Source organism: Choloepus didactylus, chromosome 15 (genome assembly GCF_015220235.1).
Source record: "Choloepus didactylus isolate mChoDid1 chromosome 15, mChoDid1.pri, whole genome shotgun sequence".
Taxonomy (NCBI): Eukaryota; Metazoa; Chordata; class Mammalia; order Pilosa; family Megalonychidae; genus Choloepus; species Choloepus didactylus.
The window spans coordinates 71,511,790-71,538,921 of record NC_051321.1 but is presented as its reverse complement, the minus strand read 5'-3'; the positions used below and the strand labels follow the sequence as shown (position 1 = coordinate 71,538,921).

Sequence of the window (27,132 nt, the reverse complement as noted above, 5' to 3'; positions counted from 1 at the left end):
TACTAGCAATGAACACATGGGCACTAAAATTAAAATTCTAATACCATCTATAATTGCTCAAAAAATTTAATACTTAGATGTAAATCTAACAAAACATCTACAGGATCTCTATGTTGAAATTGCAAAATTCTGATGAAAGGAATCAGACAAGACCTAAAAAGTGCAGAGATATTCCATGTTCATGGATTGGCAGACTCAACATAGTACAAATGTCAATTCTTCCCTAATTGATGTATAGTTTTAACATACTTCCTATCAAAATACAGCATGATTTTTTTGTAGATAAAGACAAGAATATTCTAAAATTTATATGGAAAAGCAAAGGAACTAGAATAGCTAAAACAATTCAGAATAAGAATAAAGTCAGAGAAATCACTCTAACCGATTTCAAGACTTGTTAATCACGTAGCAACAGCAACAAGACTGTGTGGTGAGGAGTCGGGCAAAATGGCGGCATAGAGAGGAGTGGAAGCTAAGTAGTCCCCCTGGAACAACTACAAAAAACCAGAAACAACTAGTAAATAATCCAGAATAACTGTGGGGGGACAAACGAGACCATCCACTCATCATACACCAACCTGAATTGGGAGGAATGCCTGAGAACACAGCATAAAATCTGTAAGTAAAACCTGCGGAACCAGGTCGGGAGACCCCCCCCCCCCATAGCCCGAGCTGCAGAGCCTTGTGGTGCCAGAGAGAAGCTCTCTCCCAGCAAGCGAACACAGCTCAGCTGAGCTCCAACTGGGGTTTGAAGTAGCGAGTGTGAACTGCTCACTACAGGTACGCAGCCCCAAAAAACAGACAGAGGCTTTGGGTGAGGACTGGCCTGGGAGAACCGGAGGGTTGCCGTGGACTGGGTCTGAAGGGGACTACCTGTTTCTTTTTTGGCTCAGTGGAGAAAGCCCCAGTCATTTCCAGTTTCCAGGGCTGTGACTCTGGGAAGGGTGGAGACACCACAAGCAGAGAGCGAGACCATTGAAATGCTAATGACCTCCACCTGAGGGGTCTGTCTTCTCTAGGAGGAAAGGGGTGGGGCCCTTTCCATTCAGAACCAGACCCCAGAGCCTGGGGGAACATGGCCATACCTCCTCACACCAGTCAAGAATTATAGGCTAACAGGCGTCACCTGCTGGGCAGAAAAGCACAGTGACCTGAGGCATCAAAGGGTGGAGCGATTTTCTAAGACACACCCGCAGGGAAACCAGATACTGAATATTTCTTCCCTCTGGGACCTGAGCCTGTTCTGGTCTGAAAAAACCCAATTTGGATAACCAAGGAAACCATGCCTAGACAACAGAAAATTACAACCTACACTAAGAAAAACAAAGTTATGGCCCAGTCAAAGGAACAAATGTACACTTCAACTGAGATACAGGAATTTAAACAACTAATGCTTAATCAATTCAAAAAGTTTAGAGAAGATATTGCAAAAGAGATAGAGGCTGTAAAGGAAGAACTGGACATGTATACGGCAGAAATCAAAAGTTCAAAAAACCTGCTAGTAGAATCTATGGAAATGAAAGTCACAACACAAGAGATGAAAGACACAATGGAAACATACAACAGCAGATCTCAAGAGGCAGAAGAAAACACTCAGGAACTGGAGAACAAAACACCTGAAAGCCTACACACAAAGGAGCAGATGGAGAAAAGAATGAAAAAATATGAGCAATGTCTCCGGGGACTCAAGGATGAAACAAAGTACAATAATGTACGTATCATTGGTGTCCCAGAAGGAGAAGAGAAGGGAAAGGGGGCAGAAGCAATAATAGAGGAAATAATTAATGAAAATTTCCCATCTCTTATGAAAGACATAAAATTACAGATCCAAGAAGCGCAGCATACTCCAAACAGAAGAGATATGAATAGGCCTACGCCAAGACACTTAATAATCAGATTATCAAATGTCAAAGACAAAGAGAGAATCCTGAAAGCAGCAAGAGAAAAGCAATCCATTACATACAAAGGAAGCTTAATAAGACTAAGTGCAGATCTCTCAGCAGAAACCATGGAGGCCAGAAGGAAGTGGTGTGATATATTTAAGATACTGAAAGAGAAAAACCACCAACCAAGAATCCTGTATCCAGCAAAGCTGTCCTTCAAATATGAGGGAGAGCTCAAAATATTTTCTGACAAACAGACAATGAGAGACTTTGTGAACAAGACACCTGCCCTACAGGAAATACTAAAGGGAGCACTACAGGGTGATAGAAGACAGGAGTGTGTGGTTTGGAACACAATTTTGGGAGATGGTAGCACAACAATGTAAGTACACTGAACAAAGGTAACTATGAATACGGTTGAGAGAGGAAGATGGGGAGCATGTGAGACACCACCAGAAAGGAGGAAAGATAACGACTGGGACTGTGTAACTTGGTGAAATCTAGAGTATTCAACAATTGTGATAAAATGTACAAATATGTTTTTTACGAGGGAGAACAAGCAAATGTCAACCTTGCAAGGTGTTAAAAATGGGGAGGCATTGGGGGAGGGATGCAATCAGCATAAACTAGAGACTGAAACTAATAGAATCATTGTATTATGTTTCCTTTAATGTAACAAAGGTGATATACCAAGGTGAATGCAGATAAGAGGGGGGGATAGGGGAGGCATGTTAGACACTTGACATTGGTGGTATTGTCTGATTCTTTATTCTACTTTGATTTAAGGTTATTTTTCCTTTTGCTGCTTCCTAGCTGTCATTTTTTTGTTTGTTTGTTTCCTCTTTCTTTTGCCTCTCTACCTTCTTTGACTCTCCCTCCTGCCTTGTGGAAGAAATGTAGATGCTCTTGCTTAGTATGAGCAGAATGTTCAATTAGGATGAACTTAAATGTTTGGAAGTGAACAGGGGTGTTGGTAGCAAGATGTGAGAATAACTAACAGCGCCGAATGGTGTGTGAATGAGGTGGAAAGGGGAAGCTCAGAGTCACATATATCACCAGAAGGAAAGTTGGAGGTCAAAGGATGGAAATGTATAAAACTGAATCCTATGGTGGGCAATGTCCATGATCAACTGTACAAACACTAGAAATCACTTCATGAACCAGAACAAATGTATGACAATACAATTAGAAGTTAATAATAGAGGGGCACATAGGGAAGAACTATATACCTATTACAAACTATATACTACAGTTAGTAGTATTTCAACATTTTTTCATAAACAGTAACAAACATGCTATACCAATACTAGGAGTCAACAATTGAGGGGGGTTGGTTAGGGATAGGGGAGGTTTAGAGTTTCCTTTTCTTTTTTTCTTTTTTCATCTTTCACTTTATTTCTTGTCTGGAGTAATGAAAAGTTTCTAAAAATTGAACAAAAATTAAGTGTGATGGATGCACAGCTGTATGAGGGTACCCAGGGGCAAGTGATTGTACACTTTGGATCTTTGGATAATTGTATGGTATCTGAACAATCTCAATAAAAATGGAAAAAAAAAAAAAGACTGTGTGGTATGGGGGAAGTATAGACACATAAATAATGGGACAGAATAGAGAATCCAGAAATAGTCCCACATGAGTATGGACAACTAATTTTTGACAAATGTAAGAAAGCAATTCAAAGGGGGATAGTTGAAAAATAGTGCTAGAGCAACTGGATATCCATAGGCAAAAATAAATAAATAAATAAATAAATAAACAAACAAACAAATCTTAACTAAATCAGACACATTATGTAAAAATTAATTTAAAGTGGATCAGGATTTAAATGTAAAAAGTAAAACTACAAAAACTACAAAACTCTTAGATGATAAATTAGCAGTAAATCTCAGAGACCTAGGGCTTGGTGAAGATTTCTTAGACATGACAGCCAAAAGCACAATCCATTTAAAAAAAAAAAAACAAAACAAAAAACAGATAAATTGTACTTCATCAAAATTAAAAACTTTTATGACCCCTGGGGATGAGCCTGGATCCAGCATCATGGGATTGAGAACATCTTCTTGACCAAAAGGGGGGAGCAAAATGAAACAAAATAAAGTTTCAGTGGCTGAGAGATTTCAAATGGAGTCAAGAGGTCACTCTGGTGGGCATTCTTATGCACTATCTAGATATCCCTTTTTAGGTGTTAGTATATTGGAATAGCTAGAAGTAAATAACATGGAACTATCAAGCTACAAACCAGTAGCCTTGATTCTTGAAGATGACTGTATAACTATGTAGCTTACATGGGGTGATGGTGTGATTGTGAAAATCTGTGGGTCACACTCCCTTTATCCAGTGTATGGAAGGATGAGTAGAAAAATGGGGACAAAAGCTAAATGAAAGATGTAGTGGGATGGGGGGGTTGATTTGGGTGTTCTTTCTTACTTTTATTTTTTATTCTTATTTTTATTCTTTCTGGTGTAAGGAAAATGTTCAAAAATAGGTTGGGGTGATGAATGCACAACTATATGATGGTACTGTGAACAGCTGATTGTACATCATGGCTGATTGTATGGTATGTGAATATATCTCAATAAAACTGAATTAAAAACAAACAAAACATTGTGCAAAAGACACAAAGGGACATGTCACCAAAGAAAATAAACAAATGGCAAATGAGAAGATATTCAACATGAGAAGATATTCAACATCACTAGCCATTAAGGAAATGCAAATTAAGATGATGAGGTATCACTACACATCTACTAGAACAGCTAAAATTAAAAATTGTGACAATAGCAAATTTTGGCAAGTATGCAGAGCAAACTGAATTTCTCACATGTTGCTGGTGGGAATGTAAAATTGCACAGCCATGCGGGAATACAGTTTGGCTGCTTCTTTAAGAACTAAACATCCACTTATCATATGGCCCAGCAGTTGTACTCCTGGGCATTTATCCCAGAGAAAAGTAAATTTATGTCCACACAAAAATCTATACACAAATGTTCATAGCAGCATTACCTGTAATAGCTAAAACCTGTGAACAACCAAAATATCCCCAATATGTGAACAGTTAAACATTCAGTGGTACATTCATACCATGGAATATTACTCAGCAATACAAAATTAATATTGATACAGGCAGTAACCTAAATGGGTCTCAATGGCATAATACCAGGTAAAAAAAAAAAAGCCAATCTCAAAAGGTCACATGCTCTATGATTTCATTTATAAAAGATTCTCAAAATGACAAAATTATAAAGTTGGAAAACAGGTTATCAGTTGCCAGTAGTCACAGATGGTATGGGGTAAGGTTAATTACAAAGGGGTAGCATGAGGGAGATCCTTTTAGTGATGAAATAGTTCTGAATCTTGATTGAGCCATGGTTACACAAATCTACAATGATAAAATGATACAGAGTTATACACACACATTGGAGGGATGTCCTGGTTTTGATACTGTACTATAATTAGGTAAGACGTAACTGCTGCAGGAAACTATGTGAAGGGTACATGAAACCTCTCAGTACTATCTCTGCACCTTCCTGTGAATCTCTAACTATTTCAAAATAAAAAGTTCTAAAAATTAAAAAAGGAGCAGAATGATATATATAAATATATATATATAACTACTAATAGTTACTCCTTAGGTGGACTCTTTGATTCTCAACATTAAATATTTCTAAAATTTCTATATTTTAAAAAATAAGCATGTAATATTTGGCATTAAGAGGGGGAAGGTTTTTTAAGAAAATGAAAACAATATTATTTCTTTCTTTATGATGCACACGAGACTAGAAAATTAAGAAAACCGATTTAATACAGTTATTATTAACCCATGTATACACATACACCCTAAATAAAAGGTAGGAAAGAGTGAAGCAACCAGCAAGACCAAGAAGCCCAAAAGAAGACTTGATTACAGGTCAAGCTCTATCGCCTAACAACAGTGTGACTCTGGAACACGACTTAACCTTTATACTTTAAGGAATCAAGAGATTACAAACTGAGGTACACAATCCAAAAAATAAACACATCACATTGTATAAATCAGGATGACAGAATTCTTACAATATTAGAACTGGAAGTGACCTAGGAGATCTAGTACTATTCCCTCAATTTACGACTAAAGAAACAATGCTAGAGAGTTAAATTAATTTCAGATATGCTGAAACAAAACCTGAAATAAAACCCAGAAAGCACAGTAGTTAAGAACGCTGGCTCTGGAATCTAACTGTCTAGGTTCAAATCCTGGATTAACCATTTAGAGCTTTGTGACATTGCCAAAGTTACTGCAGCCTCCTCAGCCCTCAATGTCTCTATCTGTAAAACGGGGAGAATACTAGCACCTATTTCATACGGAGGCTTACTGTAAGGATTACATGGAATAATACAACGTTTGGCAAATAGAAAGTGCTCAATAAATGTAAGCTACTTTTGCCATCATCATCAACTCCCCTTTTTGCTGCACAATGTGCCTGAAATTAAATCATTAAAATACTCAATAAATAGTGAAACCCATTACACAAGAGAAACTCCTAACTCTTGAAATCTTCAACACAAAATAAATACAAGTATTTGAATAGAACTGTTAAATTCAGGATTGAATTACCTTTCAGCAACAATACAACACACTCAACTAATGAAAACTGAAGAGTAACAATTCCCATTCACCAATGCAAAATTCTACATATCAATGTGGGTTTCTTATATAAAGACTTATTTATTATCACATTTAACTAAATAAAAGTATTCAGCAGGGGCACACCACACAGGAACTTTCTTTTTTAAGTATGTCATAGGTTGATGTAATTGATTATTGATATCTAAAAGCATGTATGTAGTTTAATAGTTTGGTAAGAAATCGAGAAACTTCCTAAAGTGACAGGTAATTGTGATGGGAAAGATGCAAACTATTCCACTGTGGTTAATTACACCAACACACGAGAGACCAAACGGCTTTCTAATTTATTCTTAGGCAATCTTTAGAATATACAGGAGGTACCGACATAATGAAACTTTACTCTCTATCTTTTTAATTTTACAGAATCAACGTCCATGTTCAGATGATAGTTATAGTGTTTGAAATATGCTGGATTTTTCTTATACTTTCACTTAATTGTGTGTATGTGTTTAATATTCCAATATATTGGGTATTTTGTTGTGTGAAGCAATTGTCCTCTATCTCTAAATTCTGTGGTAATATTTAAAAGCCATACATTCAAATGCCCCTAAGGGAATTTAGAACACCTGACAAAAGAATTCATAAGTACAAAGTGTGCTGTTGTGGAAGTTATTACTTAAATCATTAGGATACAGTAAACACTTGAAAAAGTTATTGTTTTCAAGTGATGTATAAAACCTAAAAAATAAAATCCAGATCCCAAAGCAAAAGAGGGGGAAGAGATAAAATCTTTTTTATAAAGTTAGTGTTGATAGTTTCCTTAGACCAATTATACATTATAGTTGTACTCATGCTAAAGAAGGTATAAATCCAATTTCACCTAATAAAACTTACCTAATACGCACACAATAGAGAAAAATTACACCAGTTTATAGATCCATAAACGGAAGCGTAAAAGCAATTCTTAAGAAAACAAAAAGCCTAAACTGCAATTTGGAGGATAGGGATTTCTTTGGATATTTAAGGCCAAACTTTGTGATCAACAGCTCTGCAGTTTATCGTATCTGGGATTATCCAGCTTTTTTTAGTCCCGTTTTTTTATTCTTAATGCTAAACGGAAATCTTTTCAGTGAGCAAACAAAAAATGATTCCTTTTCCTTTATATTTATCAACAGAAATTTTAGTTTTTATTAGTAAGCACAAGGCACTGCAAAATTTGATATAACTACAAAACATAGGGTAAAGAACAGTTTCAAAGATCCTGAACAATTCCTATCATCCATTTTTTTAAATTCAATTTTATTGAAATATATTCACATACCATGCAGTCATACAAAGCGTACATTCAATTGTTCACAGTACCATTATATAGTTGTGCATTCATCACCAAAATTAATTTTTGAACATTTTCATTACCACACAAAAGTAATAAGAATAAAAATTAAAGTGAAAAAGAACAATTAAAGTAAAAAAGAACAGTGGGTGCCTTTTTCCTATCATCCATTTTTGAAACTCTCTAGCAGTGGTTTTCTACTGTTTTGTTCTGTCCCACTTCAGAGCAGTGGAATCTGAGCAGCATATGTGAAGAAATTAAATTGCCTCCTTAGTTACATCACTGTTCTCTTGGCTGCACTTCAGTTCTGGGACATTATTTGCCGCACTGACCATGCGCTCTTATATACTACTCAGAGAAAAGTTATCACATGTACTAAACAACACAAACCTTTCCTGGTTCCAACTTACCTGTAAACTAAGCCTCCTATCAAGTTGCACCTAATTCTGTACCACATCCAGAACTGTCTCAGCTCTATGAATAAGAAATTGACAGATACCACTGCCCAGTTTATATCTTCAGTAACAGCAAAAATCAATTTTTACACAATGATCAAAGTTTTGTGGTAAATTTAATTGACAGTTAAAGAAGCCAAGTATATAAAATTCTAACTTTTATTCTAATCACTAAACTATTATTTGGGCAGGCTAGAGGTTTGATATGTTGATTGATAAAATATTTACTTTTAAATATCCTACATCCATCCTCAAAATCCAATCAACATAATGGAATTTGAGAAACTGGCTCAAGACTTCAAACCCCATTACAATATTGTGAAAATGTATTGGATTTGGACCCACATTTTAATGTGTGGTTTTGGTAATCTTTGATTTTCATGCCAATATTTTACTGATGAAACTGATATTAATTTAACTAGCTTCAAAGTTCCAAACTAGGGCCAATTTGCTGGCATTCCCAATAACTCAGTGACACAGTTTAACCTATGGGAAGACCCTAAATCAGCAGAATCCATGTTGTCATCTCCTGCTGTAATTTCTTAACTGCCAAGAATTCCAAGAGAACAGAAAAAAAAAAAGAGTATCAAGATAACTACTTACATTATCACCTTCTCTTGTCCTCTGCCACAATTTATAAGCTTAACTAACCCATAATAAAAACTTAAGACAAATACAAATATAGTTCACTGCCCCACGACACCCTTTTGGGGCACTTACCATAAAACTCTGTTTTATGGTGAAACACGGTGGTTCTCCTAGCTTCTATCATCCTAAGCAAGAGCCAAGATCGATTCACATTATGTTACATTCTACACTGAAGTGACTATGTAACTGGAAGGGTTCACTGTACAGTAAAGTAACAGAGCATTTCAGCACGGGAAGTCACTAAACTCAGCAGAGGCGTTAGGTTGAAGAGCTAATGATGGTGGTGCTCTGTGTAGGGGACAAGGAGGTGTGGGCATATTCATACCACAATCTGTCTCAAATCCCTAGCTACACATTCATGTGGCAAACTCCCAGGTAGCAGCAGAGGCAGCATGTAAACACTGATTTGTTCTCCAAGTGTGCCAGGCCATGCTTTTCTATTTGTAGTTAACTTCCTGATTTCTCAAGGCCAAGAGAACCACAAGACATGATGACATCTTTAGTCAAATGACTCTGTTCTTGCCCTGCTATAACCCCTCAATGTGTTACATCAAATCCTCAGAGGAAAAAATACAAGACAGGGTTTCAAGAGTTCTAATAACTACATGCAAGCAAAAATTAAAGATAAAGCATTTATCTTATTTTGTAAATAAGTAACACAATCTTATTTGCAAACAAATATGAGCACAGGAGAGAAAAGTGAAAAAATTAAGTCCTTCCCAATCTTTGCAAATCTTTGCAAAAAGTAAAACACTTAATCTGGGCATAGATGACACAGTTTTTCTCTATATCCTGAACCCAGTAAAAGAATTACAATGGGCTCATACACTTAATCTGGGCATAGATCACACAGTTTTTCTCTATATCCTGAACCCAGTAAAAGAATTACAATGGGCTCATATTGTATTTTTCTACCAAATACCACAATTTTTCAAAAGAGCTTCATAAATAATTCAGCAGAATATATAATTGTATTCATATTTCATATAAGCCAGTTTGATGTTCAAAAAGAATCAAAGCTACAGAGGCTTTAAATTTTAAAAGTGACTTCAATGCTCACTAACAATTCATCACCTCATGAAGAATGAAGGGAGTAGAATCTGAAGACAGGGAAGATTTCCATTCATAAGTTAATGGCTGTGTTAGGTAAGCCAAACTATTAACACCACACATTATAGCAGACCTGGAGGTAAAAACCTTTAAAGAACAGCTAGTTAATATGGTTGTTTCTATAAGACAAAAAACAAAAAAAAGTTCGATAGAATATCTGTGCTTCAACAGTTTTACAAATTACATTTCAAATTTCAATTCTAAGAAAAGTCACGAAAATGTCTCTCAAACAGATGTGATAAAGTTTGAAAAAGCATTGAGGATCCAGTTATTAATGGAATAAAATTATTACAAGCAGTTGTGCAATGTGAAGAGTCTTTGCCAAAAGGGTAGATGCTACTGAAATCAAAATTAATTTATCTAAATATGCCTGCATGTTCTGCCATCGCAGCCTTGATAGTTTCTCGGAGTAACAGAGATCTTCTTTTCTTAGAGAAATTGCTCTACCATAAAACAGATTCTCTTTACAACTAAGTGGCTATGTTAACTATCAAGAAGAAACAAAAATAAAAGAACTATTAGGCAAGCTAATAAATTAACCGTTCAACTCTATCTAACAGCTCTCTTTTTAATCTTTTAATAACATTAACATGTAACCTTAATAGAGAGTTCTTGTATTTCGGCAAACTTTTACATGTCAAGACTTTTATTCAAAGATAAGTATGAAGGTCTCTAGAGGATCTCAGTCTGGTGAGGGAAAACAGAAACATAAATAAACAACAGTAATACTGCATACACTTCTTCAATTAAAAGTCTTTTTTTTAAGTTAAAGAAAAGGAAGTTAATCTTTTGGCAAAGCAAAAGCAAAGAATTCACCTCTCTTTTGAAGAATAATTCCTGTTTCACAGAGCACATGAAGATATAACATGTAGTCTATACACATAAACTAAATTTAAAACCTTGTGGCAATCAGTAAATTGTCATCTCAGTAAGATTAAACTGTAGCGATCCATTTACAATAGAATACATGTGATTAACAGTTTGTTTTGAAATGACAATGTGTTACAATTCAACAATTTACAAAAGGAAAATAATTTATTTCTACTGAAGTGAATATAAACATTGCAATCATAATTTTTATGGCACAATTATGCTTTTGGTACTATATCCTTCATAAAAAGCATCTGTGTAACCCCACCTATTCCAGTTCTGTTAGCAGCAAACTACAAGCAACCTCCAACCTTATTTTTCTAGATCACACAGCTCAAAAATATTATTCGTACTACATCTGCAAAACTGCATTTGAATATTGGGCCTGCAAATCTGTCAAAAGTATTCCCCCAATGTTTAAGAGATAACTCCAATCGTGGAATTGTCAGTGAGAGGAAGATTTGGTTGACTCTTGGGACTGTGATTGTTTCACATCTAGTTTTATGTAACCTCTTAACCCAGAAACCTGTATTGACCATTATTTTGACAGTGGTAATTACATGTGTCATCTCAAGCTCTGAGAATAAAACCAGTCAATACTGAATACCTGTAAAACCCAAGTGTCCAAGTCTACTGCTCTAGTGATCTTCGACGCTTTGAAAGACACCCATGAAAATACCAACCCCTCAAATTAGATCTCCAAGGCCTCCTTTTCTTACTTGACCACATTTCTCACTGTCAATGCCCTCAACCCCTTAGGCTGGATGACTTCCCACCCAAGACCCCTCTCCCTCCAGTCGAACCTAAATGCTGCCCTCCATTGCCACCACCCCCACTGTGGTCAGACATCTGGTCAGTCCAGCGCTGGGTCGATCCCAATCCCGCTCTCTCTCCCTCGCCATGTGGTGACATCCTCCGATCCCTTACCCCCACTGCCAATTCACGGAGCATCTCTTCCTCCGGTTCCACATTCCCACCGGACCCGTTCGATCTTCTTCCCTCACCACCCTGCCTTTAAAAGCCTCCAAACCCTTGCCCCTTCAAGGCTACATCTTCTATCTCCCCCTCAGCCTCGGGTCAGCGTCACCCCCTCAGGCCCCTCGGCTCAACAACCTCCATTTCCCTCAGATTCCATTCTACGAATCTAGAGCTGCCTCGCCAGGCTCTCCCAAACGTCTCCTCGTGACCCCTCCGGATCCCTGTGCCTCTGCAGCCGCAGCCCCAATCCTGATCTTCACCCACCCTAGGCAGCAGATGCCCCCCAAACCCCCTCTGCCCGGCCTCAGCTTCCGCTCACCTCCGCGGTCGGAGCCGTACACCCCGGACCCACCTCCGAGTCGGCGTCCGTGCCGCCGTCGGAGTCCGGGGCCCTCCGGACCTCGCCGGCGTGAAGCGCTTGGAGCGGCGGGGGTGGAGCCCGGGGTGGGGAGCCGGGGTGAAGGCGGGGGCGGTGGCGGCTGCGCGCAGGCATCGCCGCGGCCCCTGTCACCGCCGCCCCGGCCGCAGCTCCAATCCGAACCGGAACTGCTTCGGGAGGCGGCGCCCTACCGGCGGAGGGGCGGGGCCAAAACCGGAAGGGACGCGGGGTTTAAGATGGGCCGGAGAGGGGAAAGCGAGAAGGCGAACCCGAGCCCGGGGGGCCCAAGATCGCACGTATCAGGCCTGAGGTCAAAGCGAGAGGACGGAAGAGAAGGGAAAGGAAGGGAAGGGGTTAGTGGAGATGGGGCGGGGCCCGTGGGATTCGTAAAAGAGGCCAAGGGACTAGAGACTACCCTAATTCCTTTGGAGGGAGCCAAGTCCTCTCCAAGAGCCAAGCCCCAGTGGCAGTTGTTACCATTTCTCGCACCTTTACTGTCTGACAGTCCCTATTCTGAATGCCATATTAATATATCATTTAATCTTTGTGACAACGCTGCCAGGAAGGTACTATCATGCAGAAAGTCCAGGAAACTTGCCTGAGGTCCTGCAGTTCATATATGCCAAAACTGGTATTCCAACCCAAGTCTAACTTCAGAACTCTGCACCCGCTTCTCACTTCACAATACAACCCCACCATTAGTGAAGGCCTCCTCCTAACCCAGGCCTAGAATTGGCCTAAACCAAGTCCGGCCTTGGCCCTGCTCCCCACACAGTGCAGGGCAGACCTCGGTGGCTCCAATGGGGGTGGGAGCAGGTGCTCAGGTGGACATAAGTGCAGATTGCTTCATGGGATGCCCTGGTGTGCCCTTTCACTTCAACCTGCACTTGAGGTTAGAGAAAACTGGTATTCCTTCCCACTGCAGCTTGTACCCCTCCCAGCCATCAGGGCCTCTGAGAGCTGGCAAGACATCTCATCTCTTCTGCAAACAAGTCCTCTCTCCTGTCTACAAGGCAGACCGTTCTCTCTCTATCCTGGGGCCAAAAGCCCATATAGGGCCGGAGTCTCCCTTCCACCTCCACCGCTCTCCCCCTCAGTGTTTCTGATGACAGTCAAGCTCTTTAGCTCTTCAAAGTCTAGGGCAACATTCATCTACCTTCTCCCTCTTTGATATACAAAGCCCCTTCAGCCTTCTCTCTTGAGAAATCAGCCATCTCCATTACAAGGCCATTGTTTGAACTTTCCTCCATGAACCCTGCAGGCAGCCTTTAGATGGGGCCCTCCATGCCACTTCTCCACATTTATCAGACTCTATAACCCAGGAAACTGTCCCTGAACCCCATAATCCAGAGGCTCATCCAACCAGCATAAGGGTCCACTCAGTTTGTGGCTCACCCAGACTTGCAGAGCCTTTTCTATCATTCATCCTTGAAGCCAGCCACATCCTCTCCACCCTGGATCTCTAATTCAGGCTTCAGAACCAAAGAGTCTTATGATGAGCTCTAAACCTATAAATTAACAAATGTTTCTTAAGCACCTTCTATGTGTTAGACACAGCACAACCTTTGTTTCTTGTAATTCTCACAATTCTCTGAGATGGTGTAATTATCCTTACTTTACAGATGAAGAAACTGAGGTTGAGAGAGGTAAAGTGACTTGCACAGGTCTATCTGATTCCATGTTCTCACAGTTTGGGGACAATGGTTGGCGGGGGGTGACTTGCAGATGAAAAGGTCCTGTCCTCTCTGGAGGCCCCTGAGACTTGCTGAGTCACTTGCTCCTGTCCCACCTGTTCCTGCCAGTCTCCGGGAAGGAGAAATGACACTGGAGAGGCAGAGAGAAGTGAGTGCAGAGGCAGAGGGGAGGGTAGACTGGCCGATGGCGGAGGCTTCGCTCCCAGAGCAGGGGGCAGTCATCAAGGTCACACCTTGCCCCAGTGTCCTGGAACTGGAGGAGCTCTTGAGAGCAGGGAAGGGGTCCTGCAGACGCGTGGATGAAGTCTGGCCCAACCTTTACATAGGAGACGCGTGAGTGGTAGCCAGTGGAGGGGTATGGGGGTGGGAACGAGGAGAGAGAGTTCTAGGGGTATTTAGCAGGGATGGGGGTGGAGTGGCGACAAGGAGAAATAGTTCTGCTCAGAGTATGCCAGGACAGGACCCCTGGGCTGGAGGCAGGGCAGTGACTAGTTTGGCCACCAGGGGGCATAGCCTTCCTGGTCTCAGCCTCCCTCTTGTGGACACAGTGGGTGGGGAAGGCTGACTGATGGTGAATCAGGGAAGCTATCACCTCGAAACATTTGCAGATTTGATGCAGGTATGGGATGGTGGCCAGGAGAGGCCGGATGTACATGGGAAGACATGGGGCAGGAAGGGAGGGGCAGCTGGGCCCCAGCAATTCCTTCCTTCCTGCCCTGGCCAAGGCAGGAGCAGATTGCCTCAGGAATCAAAGGGGGTGTAAAGGTAACTTCCTAAATCACAAACTCTCCCACCAGAAAGAACGGCAGGGTGGGGTGGTAGGCTGCAGACTCCAGATCAAGCAGGCTGTGTTTGGGTTCCTTTCAGACCCTAATGGCTCTGTTTCTCTGAAGGTGTGTGTGTGTTTGTGTATGTGTGCACATGTATGCATACAAAGCCTCCTTCCTGGACCCCCATGGCTCAACCAGCATCACCCCCACTCCTGCCTTTCCCAGGGCCACTGCAAATAACCGCTTTGAACTGTGGAAGCTGGGCATCACCCACGTGCTGAATGCTGCCCACGGGGGCCTCTACTGTCAGGGTGGCCCTGACTTCTACGGCAACAGAGTGAGCTATCTGGGGGTGCCAGCCCACGACCTCCCCGATTTTGACATCAGTGCCTACTTCTCCTCTGCAGCTGACTTCATCCACCGTGCCCTCAGCACACCTGGGGGTAGGACCTGGGGCCCCTCTCCATATCCCATCCTGCTCAGTCATGGGGATACCCAGTTTCCTATCAATCATTAGCACTTTCCCCATCCCTGGTTTTTAAAAGGATCATCAAGTTTTAAAAAATCCTCCACTCAATATTCCAGCATCTTCTCCTACCTCATTGCTTCACAGACAGGGAAACTGAGGCCTAGAATACAAGGTCATGCCACGAGTTAGCAGCTCTGGTCTCCCACACCATGAAACGGTTCCTTTGTACATCACTCGACCTTGGGAAATCCCCATTTGGTACCTGGATGGCTCCCTCCTGCCCCAAATCACCTTCAAATGGAAAAAAATCTTCAAATACCCAAATACAACAAAGGAACCTGGGGAAGTTGGCACTCCTGCTTTGGGTTCATCCTGTGCCCCTTGCTACACAACCCTGGGCAAGCCACTGGACTTCGGTTTCCTCATCTATTTGATGGGAATAACAAGACTATACCTCACAGCACTTTTTAACATCTGCAGCTTTTGTTCTTCAGCCATTCATTCACTAGCTATGTGAACTTCCCATTACACATCTGGTGGAAAGAGAGTCAAATTGTGAAGTACTCTGAGTGCTACTTGTATGAGTGGACAGATGTGAAGGGCTGTGGGAGCCCAGGGCAGGGACACTCAACTCAGGCACACGAGCAAGGGAGCTGGGGGGACTTCCACCTACATTTTCTCTGAGCTACATGCAAAAGTGATGAGCTGCTCTGTGATTCAAGCTATATCATGAGGCGGTCAGGAAAGCTTCTGTGAGGAAGTGATGTCTTAGCTGAAACCTGATGGATGAATAGAAATTAGTCAGACCAAGAAAAGGAGAAAAGTTTTTCAGGTAGTTTGAACAACATGTGCTAAGGGTGGAGGCCAGAAACCATGACAGCTTTAAGGAACTGAAAATGGCCCAGTGCTTGAAGAGCTGAGCATTGGGGTGGGATGGCCTGAGATGAGGCTGCAGGGTGGGCAGGGGCCAGCTCTTGGAGGACCTTGTAAGTCACATGAAGGCATTTGGACCCTCTCCCAAGGGTAGGCAAAACAGGTGTGGTCAACCCATTTGGCAGACCAGGAAACAGACCCATAAAGGCTGGGGATTTGCCCAGGGTCATAGAGAGTGCCCAAGGCAGAGCAAGGAAAGGAGCTCAGGTCTCTATCCCCAGCCCCTGGGAGGGCCGGCTGGTGGGGAAGGGTCCTTCACCAGGATGTCTTCTTCAGCCAAGGTCCTGGTGCACTGCGTGGTGGGGGTGAGCCGCTCCGCCACGCTGGTCCTGGCTTACCTCATGCTACACCAGCAGCTGCCCCTGCGCGAGGCAGTGATCACCGTGAGGGAGCACCGATGGGTCTTCCCCAACCGAGGCTTCCTCCACCAGCTCTGCCAGTTGGACCAGAAGCTGCGGGAAGCAGGCCGGAACTGAGGAGCCAGGTGAGGGCAGGGCACAGAGCATGGAAGGGGCAGCCCATGGGGGCCAGAAATGAAAGGCCAGCTGAGGGCTGGGCAGAGGGCTTGGGATGGGACCAGTCAAAGGATGGTTGGCAGGACTCTGCATGGCTGGAAGTGAGGGCTGAAGGGGGCCTGGCCCACTCCCCAAGCTGCTGGCTTCTTCTCACAGAGGGGAGCAAGTGTGGGCAATCCTCCAGTAGGACCCACTCTCCCTCAGCTCATCTAAATTCTTCAGACCTCAGAGAGAATGGAAAAGCTAGGGAGGGGGTGGAAAGCATAAGATGGAAGAGGTGAGGCCATCCCATCTGGACCTAAGGCTTGCCTGCCCTTTCTCCTCAGCCAAAAGCCTGTGGGAGCTCATCTGAATCCCACCGAGGCCAGTCCTGGCACATGTGGGCTCTGCTAGACCTTCCCCCACTCCATCATGCCTGCAACCTCTGCCTCTCCTTCCCCTCAGGTCCAGACCCCAGCTGCAGCTCCAGGAAGAAAATATGGCTCCACCTATACTTCTAGGCTTAGTTAATTCTCATCCCAAGCCTGCCCGCTCTTCCCCACAATGGGGAAGGAGTATGGGTTCCTGAATGAGCTCCGGCCACCAGCCATGAGCTCCTCAACTCCAAATCCTGCTTGAGGCAAGAGTTATTTGTCATGCCATTCAATTGTCTGCTGGACCCCAGCACCCTGCTCCCTACCTGCCCCAGTCACTCTTCTGATCTCAGAGCTCTACACAAGGACCCTCCCTAGCTTCCCTCTCTCTCTGGATCTGGGAATCCCATAAGGACATAAAGGTCTTCCTGAAGTCTATCCAGACTCCTTCCTGCTTCCATTGACCCCCCTGCCTTCTTGTTCCGTTCAGTGTTCTGTGCAGTTGAGGTTATAGCAGATGGTCCTGAAATTGCACAAGGAGTACAGCTTACCAGCACCACCTCTCCCTAAGCCAGCCCCTCCTGCTGGGGGCCCCAGTGTCCCCATCTGCCCAACAAGAGGAGCCAGGCTCCTCCAGCAACAACACTGCTTCCCAGACTCCCAGCCCACAAATGGCCACCCAGGTGCTGGCTCAGTTTATCTTACTTCAGCCCTCTGTTCTCCTCCAGCCCAGATGGGGGGAGGGGAGTCTCTTCTTGGGGTTGGGTGGCTGTAGGGGCACCAAGATTGTTAAAGAAGGTGTAGAGTGCCCACTGCCCTTCTCCCACCTTGCCCAGACTGGATCTGGCCCTGTCTGGCCCCAATAGCCCAGCCTTCCCACCTACATCTCCCTGAGGACCGTCAGCAGTGAGGACCTTCTCTCTGTTCCCCCCACCCACCTCCAGCTCCTGCTTCCCATGTTGCTTCTCCCCCAACTCTCTCCTCAGCCTTTGTCTCTGCCCCACCACCCACTGGCTTGGAGGGTGGGCTATTGGCTGGGGCCCCTCTGGATGAGGCAGACCAAGGCTGGCCTGGGCTCCCCTGGGAGCTGGAAGAGGGGCAGCCCCCAGGGATGGGCTGAATCCCCAACCCCCATCCCCTGACCCACAAGGGGGGTATTTTTGCCCTTGAGTGCCTAGCCAGCCTTCCCACATGCTGTCTGGAGAATGAGTATCTTGGGGGAAGGGGTTAGGGCAAAGTAGGGGGTTAGGTTTAGAGTTTGGGGGTGTGTGATGGAATAATTGGGATCAGACCTGCAGCTATGCTGGGTGGGAAACTGTTGCAGGGAGCTCTGTGGATGTGGAGGGGCAAGAGAGGGACAGGCATGGCATGTTCCCAGCATTCTTGCTCTTCTCTATAGATGGGTTTCAGGAACCTGACAGGGCAGCAGATCTCTGATTACACTCAAGCACCCCACTTCCCCCAGCTTGGACCCTTGGACACACTTGTCCCTGACTTCAGCATCTGTTTCCAGAAAACAGCTGGCTTTGGGGGTGGGGTCAGTTGGGCAGGACTGCAGCATTGCACAATTCCTAGGACTACCATCCATCAAAGGGTGGGTGACCAGAGCTCCTGGGGTTGTGCAGTGCACAGCCTGTACAGCCATACACGGCAGCCCTGGGGCTGGAGACTCAGAGAGGAGGGGGGCATGCAGAGAGGTCATCTCTCCCCATGAGCCTTGGGCCCCAAACCTGCCTCCTTCTCTCTCCCAGCATCTGCACCTACTTCACCTTACACACAGGGTTCAAGGTAGAAGCCAGTTGAAAGGCAGCTCTTGCACCTGCTTTGACAAGTCCCAGCCAATCTGGGCCTCAGTTTATCTGCCTGTAACATGGAGCTCATCTCTCCCCCAGAACTGGTCCTCACTCCCTGCCACGGGGCTCTGCCACCTTGCCACCCTGGTGCTGGCCCTGCCAGTGCTGTCGGATGCCCAGATGCTGGTAAGTGCCCTGGAGCCTGCTTCTCCATCTGCTTCCTCATGCTGCCTGCACCCCTTCTCAGTCACCACAGGTCCCTTGGCCAGGGACGCCCCAAGTTCCCTGAGGGGCAGAGGAGAAGAGAGGGAGGGGGTTCTAAGTGTTCATGATAGCCCCTGGCTACAAGCTGCCTCTCTGAGCTCTCCCCTGGGCTCCTGGAGCCCCTGTGGGGGCTGGGACTTAGGCTCGGGTTCAAACTTTAGAGACCCCAGTGTGGAATTGGTGGTCTGTCCATTATCTAGGAGTGGAAGTGGGAAGGAGTCTGGAGAAATGGGGTATGTGAGGAGGGTCTCTGGGTGGTCAGGGAGAGGTATGAAGAGGCCCAAACCGAAGGTCCCTGACTACAGTTAGCCTTTGAAGGGACCTTGGAGACCATCTCACTGGCCTCAAGGGATACCTAGTTCTGTGTTTTAGGGGAAAGGAGCAGCTTGGCAAAGACTGGGAGGGGCTCCTTGACACAGGGCTTCTGACTTCAGGCCAAGGCTGGGCCTCCAGCCTCTGTGCCAAGGACTCAAGACCTGCTCCGTACCCCACTGAGACCTTTGTCTGTCTGCCTGTGCTGCTTCCCTCTGCTGAGTCTTCCAAAACCTTCACCAAAGGCCTGCAGTTCTGAGTCCTGCTGGTGGCAATGCCGCCAATTTGCTGTATGATTTTGGCTCATCTCTTCCCATGCCTGGCCAATGTCTTCCTCCACTGAAGACCCTTCCAGCCTTAACCTTCTGCCTTTGCTCCTCACCACCCTTGAAGACCAAGCGAGTGTTTAAAACGGTTTATTGGATCTTCCTGCTCCTTGTGCCACTATGAACATATATGTGCACACAAACCTCAGGCATACCCTGTGCCATGCTGCCTCTACTCCCAGCAGTGCCTGGGCTAGGCTGGGCACAGAGGGCAGGATGCCTGGCTGGGCTTGGCACTGGCCGAGCCATGGGATCAGTGGGCGAGTTGGGAGTGGCAGGGGAAGGTTGGAAGGGGGGAGCAGCACATCATGCTTTATAATTAAACTCAAATCAAAAAATAGAAACAGCATCAAGTGTGCAGAGACAGGCGGCTGGAAGCCGGCAGCACAAATTGCCCGTTGGAGAAGACCACAGCTTGGGCAAGATACCCCCTCGGGTGGGTAAGTGTCCCTATTTCAGGGGGTTGGCACAGAGCATGCTGGCTAATGAGGGGACAGGGTACCCGAGCCTTTGTCAGGTAGGTGGCTGGGGAGTAGTGGAGTGGGCTGGGGGACCAACTGGGTTAGAGGTAAAGGCAGAAACAAAGCATACTGGAGTGAGAAAGACCTGAGTTTGAATTCTCTCTCCCCCTCATATTGGCTGTGTCACCTTGGGCATATTGCTTAACCTCTCTGGGTCTCAGTTTTCTCATCTGTAAAATGGGGATGACACCATTACAGATGTCATAAGGAAGCTGTGAGGATTCAATTAGAAAATACAAGTATCTGGCTTTGTGCCTGGTACGCAGTACATCCTCAGTAAATGGTGAGTATAATAATTATTGCTGGACTGAGAAAGAAACATCCAGAGACACAAAAAGACAGAGATCAAGCCTCAGTGCCCCTTGGGGAAGTTGCCCTCTGCCCAGGCTATGGCTGAGGCTTAAAAGAGTGGCAGTAACAATAGCAATGCTAAGACCAGTAAGAGGCAGACACTGTGGTGGGCACTTTACATTCGTTATCCCATGGAATGTTCACAGCAGCCCCACTGAAGAAACTGGCTCTGAGAAGTCCACACAGATACCAAGTCAGAGACCTGGGAATTCCGCCCAGGCCCACCCGCTGCCGAAACTGGCCCTCCAGGCCCGAGACCCGCAGCTGCTCGCCACTGGCAGCCCCATGCCACCCTCCTGAGGCTCCCTTCACCAGACTCCTCTCTTGGCCGGCTCTGAGGTGTCCAGCCCCAGCTGGCCCCCATGGGAGGAGGAGGCAGAGGGAGTGGGCAGGAGGAGACATCAGGGGGATGTGTCTAGAGCAGCAGCCGAGGAGGTGGATGGCAAACAGCTGCCTCCTGCCCCGAGGGAGCCTGGGCTTCTGCCTGAGGCCACGGGCCTGCAGGGGGCTCTTGTGGGATCAGAAGCAGGAGCTTCCTGTGAGAGGGTGGGAGATGGCAACAAACAGGGAGAGCAATAGAGTGGAGGAGAGATACAAAAACAGAAAACAAGTATGTGAACTTGTAAACAGCAGCCACATAAGAACCGGAAAACCACCGCCCACCGCTTAGGCAGGAGAAACAGGGAGAAGGCGAGATGGAGCCCTGGGAACAGAACAGGGACTTGAGTGAGTGGGCAGAAGGGCCCGGGGCAGGCCCTGTCCATGCTGGACGCTGGGCCCCTGCTTCGCCCTGCCTGGCACAGGAGATGTGGGAGGAAGTGACTGGCTGGGCCCTAAGCAGTCTGGGTCTGGGGCGGCAGAAACCAAGGAAGTTGCCTATAGCTTCCACCACCCCTTCCTTGTCTGAGCTTGGAGCTTTTGGGATGAGTCTCTGGGCCGGCGCCTGGATCGAACTATGCCTGACAAGGTAGGCTGAGCACCCCCCTAGGACAGAGCAGACAAGTGGGAGTATACCCATGAGCTTTGGAAGTGAGGCCCTAGATAGAACCTGACAAGAGGTACCCCCAAGGCCATTCTCCAGACCTGGCCCTAGGGTCTCCTAGGAGGCTGATTTCTGACCCCTCAGCTGGCTCCTCCCCCTCTCTGGAGCTTCCAGGAGGTCTGGGGTCCAGCTTTGTCTCTGCAGTGCCTGGAGACTGGGCTGCGAAGCATCCACTGGCCACTGGGAGGCGATGTTACCCCACGCCAGGCTCAGCGGTTCTCAGCGTTCCGTCTGGCCTGGTCTAGGGCTCCTGCAGCCACAGCTGGTGGCTTCAGTCCGGTGTGGAGGTCGGACTCCCTTCAGGTCCAGGGGCTTTCCCGACCCCAGCACACAAAGACGCCGCTCTCTCCCACTAGTCACTGCATCCCCAGCCACAACTCTCATCCTCAGGGCAGACAGGGCCCCAGATAATCCTGAAAGTCAGGCAAGGCCATGATCTTTAGCATGAGAATGGGAAACTGGCCCAGAGTGGAGCCAAGACTTGCTCCTGGTCACTGACTAGGTCGTGGCAGAATCCCAACCTCAGGCAGCCTCTCCCGACTCCCTCTAAAGTTCTCTTTCTACCATTTGAGGTTGCCTCCCAACTTCATGGGGTGTTACGGGGCCAAGAGCCTTCAATCCCAAAGAGATGCCAAGCTGCAAGAGGATGTGGGGGTTCTGGAAAGATGACTGCTTCGGTCCCCAGTGGCCTGGCTCTGTCCTGAGGCCCCACCCCCCCCCCCCCGGGCTCCAAAGGGAGGATCTGGAATTCTAGCCGCTTCACAGCATCTGTGTTCTGCATGGAACCTGCCCCGGCCCCGTTCCGCTCACACACTGAGCCTGCCCCTGCACCCACTCCCCCACTCCCGGCCCCAGACCATGCCCTAGGTAGGTGGCAGGCCACTCAGCCTGCCCTGAGAGGTCACAGTGGGGAATGAGGGGGAAGGCCGGGTCTTCACTGCCACCCTGCCCACCTGCTGCCCGTTGGGTGACCTTGGCCAAGCCGGTGGCCTCATGGGTGCCCGTTTCCCTTCCTGCCCCTGGCTCCTCCTACCAAAAAGAAAAGACGTTCCTCCCTGTTTGCCCCATCCCTAGCTACTGGCTGAAGGGAACAGAGACGGTTAGCCAAGATGGGCACCCCTTCCCGTCACGGCGCCAGACTCAGGTCCTGGTGCCACTGACCCCCCAGCTCTGCAGGGTCCCGAATTCCCTCAGCCAGCTGACTCCTGACACAATCACCCACCCCACCGGGGCGAGGCCTGACCTGCTGCACTGGCCTGAGTTGTGGGGGTAAGGAGGAAAATCCCTGGTCTCCAGGCAGATATGTAACTTGGCAATGCCAGGCTCCCCTGTGGAGACAGATCAGCTAGCGGCCACTCCCCGGGGTCCCCAGTGATGGTAACTGATAGACTCAGGGATGTACCTGAAAGAGCACAGACTGGATTTAAACCCCAGCCTCGCTACTTACTAGCCATAGGGCATTTGGTGGCACTTACAAAAATTTTCTGTGAGCTTCAGTTTCCTCCTGGGTAAAACAAGAACTACAATGTCTCCCTCACAAGTGGAGGAGAGGGTAAATGGGTTAATGTTTGTGAGGCACCAGGCATATAGGAGGCAGCAGATTATTTGGTGTGGAAATGCTGACAAACTTCCGTTCACAGTCCAACCCCGCCCCAGTTGGGACCTGCCCTCCAAGCACCTGACACTGAAAAGCGATGGGGGCCTGAGGACCAGCCCTGGAGTAGGGGGGGAGAGGGCTTGAGATGGGCTCCTTCCTCGGAGCTCTCTGAGGGCCACGGCCATCTGGGGGTGTACATCCTTACAAAGTCCCAAGTGGACCAGCGTCTTTAAGGGGTGACGTCTGCCTGGACTACTGCCACAAACAGGAACTCCAAGGGCCCAGTGGCCAAAGCCTCCAAGGTCAGGGGCCTCAGGAGAGGCCCGGTGAGAAGTCTGCCCAGCTCTAAGTGGTGACAAGGGATTGATTCTTTCACTCCCTGGGAAAAGGTTCTAGGCTTCAGCCCCCGCTAGTTATCAGCTTCATTTGAAACAGCTCAGTTCCTTCCCCCAGCATCCCAGTGACATCAGAGCACTGCCCTCACATGGTCCACTGCAATGTCTGCTTTGTTCCAGGATGGACTCGCTGCAGAAACAGGACCTCCGGAGGCCCAAGATCCATGGGACAGTCCGGTTGACCCCCTACCAGCCGCCCACGCTTTCCTCGCTGCAGCGGCTGCTATGGTCCCGCCGGGCTGCCACGCTGACCCACGTCAACGAGGTCTGGCCCAACCTCTTCCTGGGAGACGCGTACGTAAGGCCCATGCCACCAGGGGTGGGGTGGGGAGGTGCAAGGCCCCGCATGGGGATGGGGAGCAGGCCTCTACAAGAGCGCTCTGGTGTTTTGGGGACAGAGGTGGACCCTCTTTGCCTCCCACCATCTCTGACCATATTTTCCTTTGCTTTATTATTATTACCTTTAATTGTGAAATATAACACACGTAGGAAAAGTGCCCAAAGCATATGTGTGCAATTTCACCACCCAGCTCAAGAAATAGGACATTACTTGAGCCCTAGAAGCGCATGTTGAACGCATCTTATCAAAACCTTTTCCTTCTCCCTGCAGGTGACCATTATCCAAACTGCTGAAATAATCCTTTCCTTACATTTTTTTCAAATAGTTTTACCATCTACGTACCCAAACAACATAGCTAGCTTTGCCGAAAGTTCAGTCCATGAGTGTTTTGTGCCTGGCATCATTTACTCAAAATTGTGAGATTTACCCATATTATTATGTGTAGCTGCATTTGTTCATTTTTCTTTACTGTATAATATTTCGTTGTTTGAATACACTATAGTTTGTCCTTTCTATTGCATTTGTACATTTGAGTTGTTTCCACTTTTTGGCTGTTATGAGCAGTGTGACACTCGGGACACTGTACTCCATGGGTCCTGGGAACACACACATGAGCTTCTCTAGGGAGAAGCAAAACTATCACTTTCTAAAAATTTCCTTAAAAATGAGAAAATATAGATCAATATATATGGATTTTTGAAGATTTCCTCAAAATTCAGAAGATATAAATCATCAATATATTGCTAACAGTTTAACAACTATGCTATCCCCTAATACACACATAGCAACCAATAAAATCCTTGTAGATGTTTTAAAAATGCATTTTATATGCTTTTTTACAATTATTTTTTATAAAAATGTTACCACTTCATAATGTTGTTTTACAGTGTGCTTTATATAGAAAGATTTTAAACTAGAATCATACTACTTATTTTTAAAACATTTTTCAACAAAAATAGAATTTCCCTATGTACATTCTGTTTTGTAGCCTTCATTTATCATAGGCTTTCAATATAGCATGATCATCTTTGCTTGTTTACCTGCATCTACATTTTAGTGGTTGCACAGTATTTCATCATTTAGATATACCATACTTAATCTTCTATTACAGGATATTTAGGGTTTTTTTTTTTCATTCAATTTTTCATTTAAACATCACTAGATTCAGTATACATATGTCTGTGGGCACATTTTGGATTCTTTAATTAAGTTCCTAGGAGAACTGCTGGGGCAAAGTTTATGTACATTTTTAAGGCTTTTGATGAATGTAGCCAAAATTCCCTTCACAAAAGTTAGTTGGCCTGAGGGAAAGGGACTCCAACTCCAGCTAGAGAAGACCCTTCACCCCAGGTCAACTCACTGGTTCTAGTCTCCACCCCTGCAAGGGGATGCAGAGAAGGGAAGTAGGTGCCAACCCAGCCAGGAGATGACCTGGTGAGATCCACCCCACCTCTCTAATTGCCCCTGTGCCCTCCCATCCAGGTATGCTGCCCGGGACAAGAGCAGGCTGACTCAGCTGGGCATCACCCACATTGTGAACGTTGCTGCAGGCAAGTTTCAGGTGGACACAGGTGCCAAGTTCTACCGCGGAATGCCCGTGGAGTACTACGGAATTGAGGCCGATGACAGCCCCTTCTTTGACCTCAGTGTCTACTTTTTGCCTGTAGCTCGGTACATCCGAGGTGCCCTCAGCATCCCCCGAGGTGAACTGCTGGGGAAGACCCTGGGCGGCGAGGGTGGGGATGCTCCAGACTGGTCATCTCCCCAGTGGCCCTGATGGGTGGGTGTCCAGAACCACAAAGCCCTTCAGCAACCCTCCCACCCCACAGGGCAGATAGCTGTTACCATTTAGTGAGGGTCCCTTTTAGGGACCACCTCGAAACCGACAATCACAGACCTAACTAAGATCCAGAGTGGTCATCGGTGTAACTAAATACCTCAGGAAGAGGCCACGTCTTTGGGTAGGAGCTGAGGGCCTAACCAAAGGTCCCTGAGCAGGCTGCTCCAAGATGAGGCCTTGGCATAGAGCTTCAGGGGCAGGAGAGAGCAGAACTGGGGGGAAAGGGAGGAAGGTGGATATCCCTTGTAACCTGATGCAAGCCAGGGGACCCCAGGAGTACAACACTTCCCTCCCCCAGAGTTGCAAAGGATGTCAGAGGAAGTGCCCTAGACCGGGAGAAAAGAATCCCAGCTGCTATCCTTAGCCCTGCCACCACCGTGATGTGTGACCTTCTCCTCTCTGGGCTTCAGTTGCCCTGCCAATGAGGGCAGTGTCAGTGTTCCAGGATGCTGGATGTGTGGGTGGGAGGGTGGCTGACTCCCAAAGGAGTGGGTGGTATGAAGACTAATGCCAGGTTGCATCTCTCCACAGGCAGGGTGCTGGTCCACTGTGCCATGGGGGTGAGCCGCTCTGCCACGGTTGTCCTGGCCTTCCTCATGATCTGCGAGAACATGACGCTGGTGGAGGCCATCCAGGCGGTGCAGGCCCACCGCGACATCTGCCCCAACTCCGGCTTCCTCCGGCAGCTCCAGGTTCTGGACAACCGACTGGGGCAGGAGACGGGCCGGCTCTGACCTGGTGGGCAGCCAGGAGCCCCAACCCTCTGGCCAGCATGGCCCAGCCAGACCAGCTTAGCCCTGGGGACAGCAGCCTCTGCTGTTTCCAGTGACCCTGAGATGTAAATAGCAAGTGGGGGCTTAGCTGAGGCAGAGGCAGGGATAGCTGGGTAGTGGACAGCTGAGCAGATGGAATTCCCTGACCCAATCCAGAGATTCTTTATGCAAAAGAGAGTTCAGTCTGTCTCTATAATAAAGGGTTCATCATAATACAGACAGGAGATCTTCTGGTGGTTTTTGGGGCACTGGCTTACTCCTAGGCTGGCCTGCCAGCTCCCACTCAACAAGATGGCAGCCTAGCGGGGCAGTCTGAGTCTATGCCAAGGCTTAATGAGGAAGGAGGGCAGGTGGTAATCAGTTAGCAACATTTGCCTTGGGTACAAGAGGGAGGGCAGTGGTAAAAGTGCTGGGAATTAGCTGACTTCTTCCTCATCTTGCTCTCCTCATACCCTCACCCCAAGAGTTAAGTTGGCTGAATAAAGACCAAAGTTTGAGGGTTAACCAATCTCGCCATGCCCAACCCATCAAAAGCCAACTATCAAAGCTTGCCGTGCACAAGTGGTGTCTCTTGGATCCAG

General features: G+C 46.5%; 3 protein-coding genes across 5 annotated transcripts in view; 2 read left to right on the top strand and 1 right to left on the bottom strand.

The window, feature by feature from the left end:
• SAMD8 (sterile alpha motif domain containing 8) overlaps positions 1–12,409 on the bottom strand; it is a 91,424-nt gene extending 79,015 nt beyond the window's left edge. For 2 of the 3 annotated variants that reach the window (XM_037804232.1, XM_037804235.1), the window contains exon 1: positions 12,204–12,409. In XM_037804232.1, coding sequence (XP_037660160.1) covers positions 12,204–12,377 — 174 coding nt within the window. In that variant the 5' untranslated portion in view covers positions 12,378–12,409. The remainder of the gene's footprint in view (positions 1–12,203) is intronic. The other variant, XM_037804233.1, reaches the window with a different exon arrangement.
• Positions 12,410–14,141: 1,732 nt separating this feature from the next.
• On the top strand, positions 14,142–16,605 carry DUSP13 (dual specificity phosphatase 13). Its single transcript, XM_037804822.1, has 3 exons — positions 14,142–14,290; positions 14,953–15,170; positions 16,406–16,605. Exons 1-3 carry the CDS (start codon positions 14,142–14,144, stop codon positions 16,603–16,605), a joined length of 567 nt encoding a protein of 188 aa, XP_037660750.1.
• Positions 16,565–26,745, top strand: LOC119510488 (dual specificity protein phosphatase 13). The gene is made up of 5 exons (XM_037804821.1): positions 16,565–16,613; positions 18,890–18,976; positions 23,719–23,892; positions 25,421–25,641; positions 26,310–26,745. The coding sequence occupies exons 2-5, from the start codon at positions 18,963–18,965 to the stop codon at positions 26,510–26,512; spliced, it is 612 nt and encodes a 203-aa protein (XP_037660749.1). The 5' UTR covers positions 16,565–16,613; positions 18,890–18,962; the 3' UTR covers positions 26,513–26,745.
• The last annotated feature ends 387 nt before the right edge of the window (positions 26,746–27,132 follow it).

Excerpts from the sequence above, each read along its gene's own strand:
- DUSP13 (XM_037804822.1), top strand. The coding sequence starts at position 14,142 with ATGGCGGAGGCTTCGCTCCCAGAGCAGGGGGCAGTCATCAAGGTCACA. Across the intron at positions 14,291-14,952 it reads AACCTTTACATAGGAGACGC|GGCCACTGCAAATAACCGCT; the intron begins GTGAGTGGTAGC and ends TGCCTTTCCCAG. Across the intron at positions 15,171-16,405 it reads TGCCCTCAGCACACCTGGGG|CCAAGGTCCTGGTGCACTGC; the intron begins GTAGGACCTGGG and ends TGTCTTCTTCAG.
- LOC119510488 (XM_037804821.1), top strand. Across the intron at positions 23,893-25,420 it reads AACCTCTTCCTGGGAGACGC|GTATGCTGCCCGGGACAAGA; the intron begins GTACGTAAGGCC and ends CCTCCCATCCAG. Across the intron at positions 25,642-26,309 it reads TGCCCTCAGCATCCCCCGAG|GCAGGGTGCTGGTCCACTGT; the intron begins GTGAACTGCTGG and ends ATCTCTCCACAG.